We start from the raw sequence: 14,025 nt of genomic DNA, 5'->3' as shown, positions 1-14,025 counted from the left end.
GTGATCCAAGCTATTTCTTGGCTGTTTTTTTTTTTCTGTTTTTAGTCTGCCCTACTTTTTAATCGAGTGATCTCAATGAAGTGCACATGAAAGGCACCACTTGCTGTCTTCTGGCAATGGAGTGATTTCAACAAATTTTGAAGCATTGACCAAATAATCATCTTTTCAGTTAGGAAAACTAAAACAGCAGCACATGAGATTGTTGTGAATTAATCTTAAAAACCAAATTAATTGAAAAATGGTGCAAAGTGAAACTTTTATAAGGACATCTCATCAAAGGCACAGTTGCGATTGTTAGCACAGCAGTGCAGGAGGCCACCGTAGTGTAGACATTAAAAAGGTTCAGTGAAAGACCAATAGTCCTAAAAGTATACTTGCCAGTCTATCAGTTAACCATTAACCTAACATTTTATAAATTGATTTTATTTTTAGAACAACTTGAAACTTTTAAAAGGCTCATGGAAGGTGGAGAAGCGTCCAGTCCAGCTAGTATGTTAGAAGATGAAAATGAGGAAGAAACAGAAAATGGTAACTGTGTTTCAGAAAGTTGACATTGTTTAAAAAAAATTATTTTCCATGAGAATAATGAACAGTTTAGTTTGAATGGTTGTAATTTTTTCTTGTCCTACATTTCTAGCTGACCTATCTCCGATATCTGGTAAGAAAAGTAGCTGTGGATAAATAATTGGGTCTAATAAAAAGTGGTTTATTCCTATCTTCCAGTTATGTTGGGGGTACCTTGGTAATCTTTTTGAAAGTGATGCATTATGATGCACTTAACTGTCTCTCGTTCACCAAGTCTGAAATTCATGCAAGTTATTTCAGTGACTATGGAGAAAGCATGTCACCAATCCTGTCAGAGAAAGAAAACTTGACAATAGCAGGCAAACATAATCAAGTAATGTTAGAGAACTTCAATTGCATAATCGGTCAAGACCAAAATGGAACCTAATTTCAATATTTATTTGGCATTTTAACATTTTTTTTTTAAAAAAGTCTGCTATCTTAACACTCTCTTTCTCTCATTCTTTCTTTCTCTCTCTCTCGCTCTCTCTGACTTGTTTTCTCCACTACACTCTGACTTAATTCTAATTGATTAATCTAACTGCACCAAATTACTGTTACATGAGTTGCAGTACTCTTGTTTTGGATCCTAATGGGGCTTTACTATAGTTTACTATAGTACTATATCCATGCACACAAAACTCTAATATATATATATATAAGAAACTGAAATTATCCAACCTTTCTGAAATCACTTGATTTAAAGATGTTGGTGTGTCAAAGCTTTGGAATGTGGGCTTAGCATGTGACCAGTATAATTGGGCTTACAAGTCAAAAATTGATAAAATTATTTATTCATAATTGTTCTTTTTAAATTAGTTAATTCAAGTGAAATAGAATTCACTATTTTCATAATGATGTCGCCATTGTGATTAACGCAGGTAAAAGAAAAACAAGTGAATCATCAACCCCTTTAAAATCTCAAGTACCTTCAATGATACTGCACTAAATCTACCACTGTGTGTCAATCTTGAACTGTTGTACCAGTGTGGCCGCTGGGAAGCTAAATCTTCTGCATGTTAGAGGGTGTCGGGATAGGAAATAATTGCACTCGCAACATTTTACAAGAACGTGTTCTTTTTAAGAAATTCTGTTATGGGTTTTTTAAACAGACTAATAAAATTGCATGCTTGTTCAAACAGCTGTATTTTACTGATCTGATTGTCAACCAGTGTGACGATTTTTGACAGAGCTGCACTTCCTCCTTTTCTTGTGTGCTTAAAGTCTCAAATCGTTGCGCTATTCAGCAACTATTTTATAACACACGCTAAAATCAGTTAGTTATTATATATATTGTTCTAAATCTATATTGACAAATAAAGATCATGTTAAAACAAGTTTCTCAATGCCCTTTACTGCCTCATCAATCAAAGCTAACAAATCGTTCAACATCGAAACCAGTCTCTGCACACTGAGCTGCAATCGCTTTCGTGACTTTACATAATTGGTTTCAATAGAAAGACCTAGATGGCAGACTATCAAGCTTATCAATACAAAAGAAGATACATGTGGCATTTTCAATCGAAAATTTAATTACCTGGGGCCATATTTTCCTTTGACAATATTTATTAAAACTTAGGGACAAAAAAAAGGTTTAAAGCAAATAGAGAGTAGTGACTAACTGTAGTTAGTGCTGCTTTGAGGATTTCTGTTACTGCTACTTTACAGTAAAGCTTATGCCTTGCCTTTGTGCTTTTATTTTGGAATTGAGTGGACTCTTTAAGATTTAATGCCATCTCCTCCCGAGTAATTGACACTACACCCTTTTTTAAGGTGTCAAGTTGCTATGCCTGTTGCCTCCTTTTTACAATTGGCTATCCTCTGCCCACTGAAGTTGGACTTACAGTTCTCCGTTACAGCAATGCTCAATGCCTTCTCAGCCTTGTATGGAGATTGGACTTTCCTCCCATTTTGGTCTGCGATTTCATACAAACTTTGTGCATTCTACATCTGGAAGAAATAAGTTTTATGTTTTGGTGGAACGTTAGCTTCCACAGAGGCATTAAATATCATTATTACTAGTGTTTTGATTAGCTGCAAATTCTTTTTGTTCCCGCCAGCAAAATTCCATTCTCAGGAATTACTTGTTTCAAAACCATGTGTTCCCGAGACTTCATAACTGTGTTGAAACTTATGAAGAAAAAAGGGATGTTTCCCCTTTTTTTTTAAACAAAGGAAAATATAGCCCTTAGCCTCTTGATGCTCGTAAGCCCCTTTGCACATTTGCTGATTTTACTAACTTTGTAAGGCCTTTATGCATTGACGAGGTAACAAGTAGGCAAAGTGGCCTGCAGTTGTTTATTTCTGAAGATGTTGAAGTGATAAGATGTTTGCAGAGACAGTCAAGGCCACTAGCTAAAGATCATGGGGCAGGGGGGGAAGTGATGTGCATCATACGTATACCACAGACATAATTGTAACCTGTAGTGTGGTGATACAATCTCTTCATTTTTTGGATGTGGTGTGTTATAAATTAAAGTTACTTTGAACGTTATTCATCTGACAGTCGTGTTGCACTTCATTTGATATGAACAGTAATAGTGTTTGTTTCATGTGTAGTTGACCTAAATGAGGAGGCTCATCCTGAGCTGAAATTCAATAGTCAACTTTCTGCCGATGACATTATTCAGGAGAAAGAGGCACATATCAATAGTGTGAAGAAGGTTTGTGCCTTATTTCTAAATGTAGAAGTTTAATATTGTCTGTTTTGTCATTTGTTCTAATATTTTAGTGCTATTGAATGCATGCAGGTTTAAACAGGTTTGCATAAAATGTCTTCATGTTGTATCTTAGGCTGGAATCCTGCACCCCTCCCAGGAGCGGGCTAGATGTGGGGGTGGGCATAAAATCGATTGGGATGTGGCGGGTGCCGTTCCCGTTGCCAATCGCCCCCACTGCCATTTTGCCAGCAGCGGTGTAGGTGGCAAACGGCCTGCTTGCCCCAGACCAGTTGAGGTCCTGCCACTTAATTGCCACTTAAGGGCCTCCTGCTGCCACCATATTTTACCAGCGGCAGCCGGGCACTACATCAGCCGAGGAGAACGCCCAGTGATAGTAGGCGGCCTCCTTGCATGCCCAGGGTGGGGAGACCCTCCTGATCGGGCACCCTGTGCTCCAAATGGGCCCACCCATCAGCACAAGCCACCCCCCTGGAGCACCACCCCACCCCCACCCCCCTCACCGGAGCCCAGCCAGTTGTCCCCGCCGAGGCCTGAAATCCCACTTACTTTTTTTCAGGGCTGGCTTCCAGGCTGCTCCTCACGCTGGGTGGAGTCCCAGCAGTGGCCACTGCTCGCAGTGGAGCTGCTGGGACTGAAGAGCTACCAGCCCGCTGATTGTTCAGCAGCTCTTGGAGGCAGGATTTCCTGCCTCAGAGGGGCGGAAGTCTTGCCCGAGACCAATTAAGGGCCTGGGCCACGTAAAATCTCCGCCGGTGGGCAGGGCCTCTGGCCCGGCGTAAAATTCCAGCCTTAATGCAGTTGTTCACCCTCTTAATTAGGGAAATTGAGATCTTTGATACTATTCTGATATTTAGGTGAACTGGTCAGACTTCAGTAATGTACGTGTCAGTAATTTTGGACAGGTGCTCTAAAAATAGATATTTTATTTGAATTCTTGTCTGGTGATGATTAACGTCATGGCAAAATAGTGTGAGATAGTTTGGTGGGGGGGAAAAAATACCTAAAATAGATTATCTGGTCATTTATTTAATTGCTGTTTGTGGGAGCATCCTGTGTGCAAATGGCTTCTGCATTTCCTACATCACAACAGTGATTGCACTTCATTGGCTGGAAGATACTTGAGGCCACGAAAAGCATGACATAAATGCCAGTCTTTTATACCGGTCATTCAGAAACTCTTACTATAAGTGGTTTGCAAAAATGTTCCAGTGGTCTCAGGCTATCAAAGGTAAATCCAGCTCAGTCTAGGTGCAAGGCAAAATGAAACTATTTTAAAAGTTCTTCTGTAACTTCAGCAATCACTCTTGACCATTTCTTCAGTTCCAAACCCTTTCACCAATATCAGCTGGTACTAGCAATAGTGACGTCTCATTTGTTCCATTCAAAATTACCATTGGAGCATTTTGAGCATAGGTTATGGGATTTGGGGACTTTTAATGCCATTACTATTCATTTTAGTCGTGAGATTCAAGCAGCCTTGGGAAGTATACACTTGGAAGCAATCGGGAAGGATAGGGAACTACAAACACAGTCATTATGTAGCACAAAGTTCCCAGAAATGGTTCCAGCCCCTGGAATGAACATACAAAATTGGCCAGTATTTTGCACCAGAACCTTGCCGAGATGGTGAGTAAAATTGGAGATGTTTTGTTAAGATAGTGCATGCAGAAATTTGAAGACACATGTTGCCAGTTTACGAACATACAAATTAGGAGCAGGAGTAGGCTACTCGGCCCCTCGAGCCTGCTCTGCCGTTGAATAAGATCATGGCTGATCTGATTGCAACCTCGACTCCACATTCCCACCTACCCCCAATAATCTTTTACCCCATTGATTATCAAGAATCTATCTACCTCTGCCTTAACAATATTCAAAGACTCTGCCTCCACTGTCTTTTGAGGAAGAGAATTCCAAAGACTAACGACTCTTTGAGAGAAAAGATTTCTCCTCGTCTCTGTCTTAAATGGGCGACCCCTTATTTTTAACCTGGTTCTAGATCCTCCCATGAGAGGAAACATCCTTTATGCATCCACCCTGTCAAGACCCCTCAGGATCTTATATGTTTCAATCAAGTCATCTCTTACTCTTATAAATTCCAGTGGATACAAGCCTAGCCTTTCCGACCTTTCATCATAAGACAAATCCGTTCATTCCAGCTATTAGTGTAGTAAACCTTCTCTGAACTGCTTCCAATGCGTTTGCATCCTTCCTTAAATAAGGAGAGCAATACTTTACACAGTACTCCAGATGTGGTCTCACCAATGCCCTGTATAACTGTAGCATAACCTCCCTACTTTTGTATTCAGTTCCCCTTGCAATAAACAATAACATTCTATTAGTTTTTCTAATTACTTGCTGAACCTGTATACTAACCTTTTGCGATTCATGCAGTAGGACACCTAAATCCCTCTGCGTCTCAGAGCTCTGCAATCTCTCACCATTTAGATAACAAAGTGATTATCGACAACGCAGCCGGCAGCTGACGTCATCAGACTGCGGAACTCTGCACACATGGTTGGCGTATGCGCAGATTACATCATCAAGTAACGCTTGCAGAGAGGGGTGGTGGGGGAAGCGGGGAGAGCGCTCCAAAGACCTTGGAGGCGGGTGCGCTCTCCTCCTCCCCGCCTTCGCGGCCCGTCCCGCCCGCTCGCTCTCACCCCCTCCCACTCACTCTCACCATTCCCCGGCCTGCCGCTCACTCTCACCCCCCCACTCGCTCTCATTTCCCCCCCCCAGGCCCACCCGCTCACTCGCCCGCTCCCTCCTGCCATTGTGTGCTGCCATGTGTTTAGGTTGCCTTCGTGTGATTATTTGAGGAATGCCATCTTTAGTCCTGGCAGCTACTGACGTTGCAGACTTTAACATTTTAGTGGCACAGGCTGCATTTGCACATGTGCCACTGCAGCGCCACCTAGTGGTAGCGTTGTTAGCAAATGCAGCCTTTAGATAATATGCTTTTTTTTATTCTTCCTGCCAAAGTGGACAATTTCACACTTTCCAAATTATCCTCCATTTGCCAGATCTTTGCCTACTCACTTAACTTATCCATATCCCTTTGTAGCCTCCTTTTGACCTCTTCACAACTTACCTTCCTACCTATCTTTGTGTCATCCGCAAATTTTGCAACCATACCTTCGGTCCCTTCATCCAAGTCATTTATATAAATTGTGAAAAGCTGAGGCTCCAGCAGTGATCACTGCGACACATCACTCATTACATCTTGCCAACCAGAAAATTACCCATTTATGCCTACTCTTTGTTTCCTGTTAGCTATACAATCTTCTATCCATGCCAGTATGTTACCCCCTACATCATGAGCTTTTATTTCACGCAATAACCTTTGATGTGGAACCTTATCAAATGCCTTCTGGAAGTCTTAGTACAGTACATCCACTGGTTCCCATTTATCCACAGCACATGTTACTTCTTCAAAGAACTCCAATAAATTGGTTAAACATGATTTCCCTTTCACTAAACCGTGTTGACTCTGCCTGATTACCTTGAATTTTTCTAAATTCTCTGCTATAACGTCTTTAATAATAGCTTCTAACATTTTCCCTAAGACGGATGTTAAGCTAACTGGCCTGTAGTTTCTTCCTTTCTATCTCCTTCCCTTTTTGAATAAAGGAGTTAGATTTGCTATTTTCCAATCTAATGAAACCTTCCCGGAATCCAGGGAATTTTGGAAAATTAAAACCAACGCATCGACTATCTCACTAGCCACTTTTTTTTAGGACCTTAGGATGAAGTCCATCAGCACTAGGGAACTTGTCAGCCCACAGCTCCAACCGTTTGCTCAGTGCCACGTCACTGGTGATTGTAATTTGCTGACAAAGTGCGCAGATAAATTTTGAACCTGAAGAGAGTTAGCAGTAATTGTGCATGGAACCAAAGGAGGCAGTATTACCATAGTGATGTTTTCTACCAATCAGAGTATCAAATATTTAAAAAGTAACAGGCCAATATAATGAGCAAAAAACAAAATACAAATCAACAAAAATAATTAAAAAAAGCAGAGACAGTAATAATATAAGTGAATGCTCGTGGTATATTGTTTGGGTCAAGATTTAAATTTTAGTCATGCTACCAGGGTTAAACATGACTCTCAATATGTTATATTTAGAACTAAAATTGAATAGGAACAAGGGTTTCATCACATTATATTCCTCGCAGAATATTTACTTTTTGTTTGAGATTTTTTCTCCGGGATATGTATTGCATACAAACCATTCGAACTTACAATTTCTCTGCACACACCTTGAAAGCCAAGAACAAGATTTGATAAGGAGCTAAAGGTATTCCAAATCTATGGCCGGAATTTTACGGTGGATGGATGGGAGCCGGACTCCGACATGAAAGTCGGTGGCGAACCCACTTCTGCCTAGCCTGGGGATCCGTCCCGTATTTTACGGATCCCCAGGCTTTAATTGTCCCGAGGCGGGACTTCCACCCACTTGAGGGAGGAGGTCCCGCCTCAGTGAGTTGCCGGCCAATCAGCGGGCCGGCAGCTGTTAGTCCCAGCAGCGCCACCGGGAGTGGTGGCCACTGCTGGGACTGCAGCCAAGCTGATGCCATGGTTCGAAGAAGGAATGTAAGTCGTGGCATGCCTCACCAGGGAGATCGGTCCTTCCCTGGTGAGGCTGGAGTGGTCCTTTGGGGGAAGGCGGGGGCGGCCCTGTGCCCGACTGCCATGCCCCCAACCCCCAGGGCGCGGAAAGGCTGGCAGCTATCGCTGGGCGGCCTTTAACGTCCCCAGCACGTCCGCCTGTCACAGGTAAAATACCCGTGGAGGCGGGTGAGGGCCCTAAAGTGGCCACTTAAGGGTCTTGATTGGCCTCGGGCGGGCGGGCTCTTTGCCACCCTCCCCCGCCCCTCCTCCCACCCCCCTGCCTGACCTCCGTATACTTGGGTCTGGAGGCAGAATCAGGGCGGGTAGGCCTCCGCTCAATTTTACGCCGTCCCCACGCCACCATCCGACCTGATGGGGTGGCATAAAATTCTGGCCTATTTTGAATGCTTGGTAGGAGATAAGTGAAAAATAATTGCTGTATTTCTTTGTAGGTGATCGAAGATGCTGAACAGGAAAATAACAAAAAGGTGAGCTCTGTTTGTTTGTTGGTCTTGTGAAAGTTTTGTATTTTCTTCAATAACTCAGTTTCTCTGTCATAATTTTTACTGTAAGCCAGAAGTAGAAAGATATCATTGGAGGTTAATCACCTATACCCTCGACACGGTCAAAGCATCTTTTGATTATCGCCAGAAATTCAGTATTTTACTGATGGTCATTTGCGGAAAACATGAAAGCTGTCCATAGACGTGTGACATCTACAAAGTCTATTAACAAGAAGTGTAACCAGTCAACAATCAACAGTCAGCCTTTGCAACTAGCAACCAAATTTAATTGCATTTTCAGTTGTTGAAGCCTGAAGGTTTTTCTGACTAATTATAGATGCAGATAGAAGGCTTTTTATCAATGATTTGAAAGGTATTTAAAAAATGCATGCTATCTACAAATTATCATTTGAGTAAGTTCAGGATAGACAATTGGATTATATAATTTTGTGCACTGCCTTAGCTATTATGAATCCTTGTTACACCAGAATTGCTATAATTGAAACTTAAATCAGCCGAAACAGCACTTATAACATGACATCTGGGTTACATATGGTTCTCTTTTCATCTAACTCACACGCCATGGGATACATCCTTGAACTGACCTCCAAGTCTTTTTTTCATTCAATACTTTTATTGGTATTTGCTTGACAATCTGTGCACCATTACTGGCCAAGAGGGTAATGGCTATTTCCAGTCTTGCACCAATGTAATTACATCACCAACCCTTAGGAGATACATAAGAGGACCTAGGATGCTTATTCTAATTTTCTCTCTCACACGCCCCCCTGTGGAGATGTGATTGATGTTATACTCACTGCCTCTTTGCAACAATACAGCTAAGATTAGTAACCAGTCATGTGGGAGGTTTTCCTCTCTCTCATTTTTGTAGTGAAATAGTAAGCACATTCTTTAAGGAAGCATGCCAGCAGATTTGAATGCAAATAAACCTTTGTACAGAGCAACAAATGGTCTGATTAAATGAACACATTCCCATCATGATTTATTTACAAGTGTAAAGCACACCCATCCCTGTCCCCTTCTCAGGGAGGCAGAAAGAAAAGTTCAGGAACTGAGGGCTTGTCTAACGGAATCTCCAAAAAAACAGAGACATTCGATAACACTAATCTAAACAGCTCATATCACAATGGTGATGTGTAGTCAAATAAAGAAGTCAGTTGTTTCAGTGACTGCTAGTTCTAGCAAAATGCATAATTCAGAATCACCTAGGTACGTACCAAAGTTTAAAGCATGGACAAGCTGTTGGAGACACCTGCCTGGCGATTCGGTGTATCCTGTGCTTGTGAATCTTAGTTTTAAATATGAACAGTTATAAAATAATGCACATTAGAGCAGTAAATGTGAAACTCCTGTACGCATTCATTATATCCATCAGCAAAAATGGGGGAAAAAAACATTTGGAAAGACTAGTGATCATTCAATTAAGTATCTAGCCAATGTCATGGTCAATGGCTGGGATATCTTAGAAGCAAATTTGAACATAAATTGACAGAAGTTATTTTAACCAGATACAACTCATTGCTAAGTTTACATTTAAAATGCTGCATGTTATTTTTGACCTCCCTATTTTCAAATGGACGACATGCATTGCACAGCGTGTAGTAAGGGTGGCCCCAAAACTCAAGGTCCTAAATTACAAAGACGCATCCACAGAGCTAAACTTACTTTTATTGTCGAAAGATAGATTGAGTTGGGACCTGATGCAAGTCTTCAAAATAATAAAAGGCATGGATAACATAGGTACTTAACTTAGGTTTTAAAAAAATATTCATTCATGGGGTGTGGGTGTCGCTGGCATGGCCAGCACTTATTGCCCATCCTTAATTGCCCTTGAGAAGCGATGATTGTAGATCTGGAGGAAACAAGTATAAAATTAACAAACTTCAAACAAAAGAGATTCTGCTTGAACAGAACAGATTCCCACTGAATATCATTTTAAAGAAAATAAAGTTAGACATAAACATATTTTAGAGTGGCATTGAAAGTTATCATGATGCACTGAGGTGATAAAATACTTGCTAGCACATAATGGTGTTTTTCGAGGACCATAGCGCATTGATTGTGGATTTCAGCTTTAATTAGGTGAATTGGAAGGCTGGACTTTTTCCCTCTGCTATTTTCTTTCCTTGCTTGAGTAAAATTCCTCAGGCGCAGGTTGCATTCTGGTACTTTAAGTGCCCGTCATTCGTAATTGAACCTCAGCACTGAGTGTTGTGAAACTGTTCTTTCTGTGGCGGTTGAGGGCAGTGGAAGGCGGGGAGAATATCAAAGCCAAGCCATAATCCATTCTTTACCTGATGTCCTCACATGAACACTTGCAACAAGAGTCATTAGACAATGAAAAGGAGCAGGAAACCTGAGTGATTTACCGATCCATCTGGTTTAAATAAGTTAACTCTGCACAAACTCTAGGGTGGGTCTGCTGCCTTCCACGCTCCACACAGGCTGTTCTGTGATTTCCTTCCACCACCTATTTTTTATTAATTATGCAGGATGGGGTTCCCATCATACAGAGGCCGTCTGCCATTGCTGCAAACGAATATTCAGTTGAGCTCTTCGATACCTGCTATAGTCCCTCAAGGAATAGGCACAAATTCTCACAACAGAACATGTTCGGAGCCAAAGGGTTTGTGGTTCAGTTAAGAGGCTTGGACAGGGAGAGGTGGCCATTACAAGGTGCTCTCCTCCCACAATGACCATAGCTGGATTATGCCACTGGCCTAGGTAGTGCCAACCCTCCCCTGGTTGTCCCTGAGGAAAGCATGGCAACAGCAGTAAGAAGGATAATTATGTCTTTCCCAGGATCTTCCTTCCTGTTATTTATATGCAATGAGAGCTAACGGAGCTGTTGTTTTCTTTGGTGGTGTAGGGGGTGGGGTTAAGACTGTCATAGCCAACCCCGCCCCAGTCTTTACCTGATGTCCTCATATGCGCAATTCTAGCAGGAGACATAAGACAATGGAAGGAAGCAGGAACCTGGTGGTCAAGGGTCCCGCCAACTTACCTCCCTGCAGGAGCAGCTGGAAGGAAGTTCTTGGCGGTGGCAGCAGGGACAGGCGTGTTACAGTGGTCCTCCCTTCCTCATTTTCCTTTTCATACTGCCTGTGTGCCAGCTGTAGTCAGGCAGGCTTTCTCAGGAAAATCCATGACTTAGTCTGGAACCTCATTGTTTTATATGGCTCAGCTATAATATATCATAAACCAGCTGTGTCAGTGGGAAGCCCACAAGTTTGGATTAATAACTTGGAATTTTACTTAATTCCATTTGGAGTTTTCAAGTATATTTCACAGATTTTTGTCCTTTGAAAGGTTGTACTCACTCCCTTTTGAAATTTGAGTGGATTGGGTAGTATTTTTGGTAGATAAAGGTACACACTTTTGGTCGGGAACAAAAAATATGCTCGATACACTGCGTGTCCTTTTCTTCCATGCTTTTCCTTAAATGTTCTATAACCATTGAGATATGAAACAATGTATCTGATAAAATCGAACAACTTTTCTTCATAGAAATTTGGTCAAATTGTTCGTTTACATTTAAAACAAAGTGCTGATGCAAAAATGAGGTGCATGTGTTTGTTTGTATTTATGCTCGTTGTTGCAGTCAAATCTTAAAATGTAATATATTCCTGTTGATCATCAACGACAGCTTGTATTTATGTAGCAGGTTTAATGTAGTAAATCACAGCTTCACAGGAGCATTTTGAAACAAAATAATACGCAGAGCTACATAAGGACGCATGAGGGCAAATGACCAGAAGCTTGGTCAAAGAGGTAGGTTTTAAGGAGCATCTTAAAGGAGGAGAGAGAGATAGAGAAGTGAAAAGGTTTAGGGAGGGAATTCCAGAGTTTAAGGCCCAGGCAGCTGAAGGCACGGCCACTGATGGTGGAGTGACTAAAATCAGCAATGTTTAAGAAGCCATGATTGGAGGAGTGCAGACATCTCAGTGAATTGGAGGGCTGGAGGAGATTATAGAGATAAGGAAGGGCGAGGACCTAAAATTGCGCTAGTATTGTGAACTGTTTTTCTCAACACACACAAGTTTCTGCTCAAACTCATTTATCACTGAACATAAAATCTATCATGAATCAGCACAATGTGGTAATGCTTTACAACTTTCTTTTTACATTTTGCTTTCAAAATGTATTGCTTGACTGATTTAAGAATGGTAACTTGGTGCAGTTGGATCTGAAAATGTGGTTTAATCACAAAAAAAGCATTTTTAATCAGCATGTCTGGTCCATCATCTTTGAGTAAAATAATGACTTTTTTTTTAAAAAAAACTATCAAGCCATTTCCTAGCTATATTGGTGTAGTCAGTTTCTGAGTAAACTGAACAAAAAAATTATATTCAAAAGCTTTTAAAGTGAGCTTTTTTGTGCCCTTGTGCACAAAAGAAGCAGCTTAATTTCACGAGCCTCCTTTAAGTTCCGCAAGCAGGTGCAATTAGTGGAAAGATCCACTGGTGAGTAGTCCATTCTTGGGCATAGCCAATTATGTGGACAGGGGCTGCTAGAGAAATGCTTTGTAAACTAGCACAATAGGTCGCAGAAACTCAGTTTGCACTTGAAGTCATTTGCACTTGAAATTGCACAATCATTTGCGCTGGTTTGGCCAATCTCTGGCAAATTACGTTGACAAAAAACAGTGTCACCCACCAAAAACTCCAGGTCGTCGTGTCTGCAGCATAGTGAGTTCAAGAAATATTTTCATACATTTTGCAGAATATGTGGTTGGAAATGTTGAAATTCAGTAATTATTTGTGTAAATTTAGGCATTGAAGGAAAATGTGACTTTCTTGTTCACTGATGTGTAATACTCTTGTAATTCAAACCAATGCTCAAAGTTTTCTCCAATTTTACAGGGGACAATAACTGTAGAAGATGAGCAGGCATGGGTATCATCCTATACGTATGTTGGTGCTACCACCAATATACATCCGTACTTATCTGCCATGGTCAACTATGCCCAACCTGTGAAATTTCAAGGCTTTAAGGTAGCAGAAGGTATACAAACTTTGTTAAAGTTCTGGGTAACAATCAAGGCATATGCGAATGTATGTTTTGTCTGCGGATTTTGCATCGCTATCAGAATAGTGGCTCTGCATTTCAGTTATGAAAGTGTGATTTCATGCCTGCAACTAAAATGTCAAATAGAACATTGAATTTTCAAATTGCGCTTAATACCAGTTTCAACTTGGATATCAATTTGGACTTTCCCCAAGAGTGTGTGTACAGTGGCGTGTCGTTTATAAGAAGCATATTGCTCACACATTGGAGATTTCCTTTCTTCCATTGCTCAAGTAGTCTTCTCAATGGATTGAACAAGGAAATGCGTTGATGATGGCGCCCATCAGCTGAATGGGTTTTAGCCTTCCAATCCAGAGAGATTTCATATGAATACATGGATTTTTGGAACAATATGGAAAGGAGAAAACCGAAATATGGTTGAAACCTCATGAATGTGGATTACTGTATTTCTTTTGGGAATATAAACGATTCAGCTCCAAAATTAAACCAATATAAATTACATGCACCACACAACTGCTTGATGAAAGTCTGCTTGTGGGGGGAAAATCACTGGTGTGCTGTGTTCTTTTTTTATTCATTCATGGGATGTTGGCGTCGCTGGCTAGGCCAGCATTTA

General features: G+C 41.1%; 1 protein-coding gene across 9 annotated transcripts in view; it reads left to right on the top strand.

The window, feature by feature from the left end:
- Positions 1-14,025, top strand: part of plcb4a (phospholipase C, beta 4a) — a 466,151-nt gene that overhangs the window by 318,092 nt on the left and 134,034 nt on the right. For all 9 annotated transcript variants that reach the window (XM_068044348.1, XM_068044344.1, XM_068044346.1 and 6 more), the window contains 5 exons: positions 433-528; positions 638-658; positions 3,124-3,227; positions 8,310-8,345; positions 13,244-13,385. In XM_068044348.1, coding sequence (XP_067900449.1) covers positions 433-528; positions 638-658; positions 3,124-3,227; positions 8,310-8,345; positions 13,244-13,385 — 399 coding nt within the window. The remainder of the gene's footprint in view (positions 1-432; positions 529-637; positions 659-3,123; positions 3,228-8,309; positions 8,346-13,243; positions 13,386-14,025) is intronic.

This window comes from Heterodontus francisci, chromosome 13 (genome assembly GCF_036365525.1).
Source record: "Heterodontus francisci isolate sHetFra1 chromosome 13, sHetFra1.hap1, whole genome shotgun sequence".
NCBI classification, from domain to species: domain Eukaryota; kingdom Metazoa; phylum Chordata; class Chondrichthyes; order Heterodontiformes; family Heterodontidae; genus Heterodontus; species Heterodontus francisci.
The sequence above is the reverse complement of the archived record's forward strand: the minus strand, read 5'-3'. Positions and strand labels throughout refer to the sequence as shown.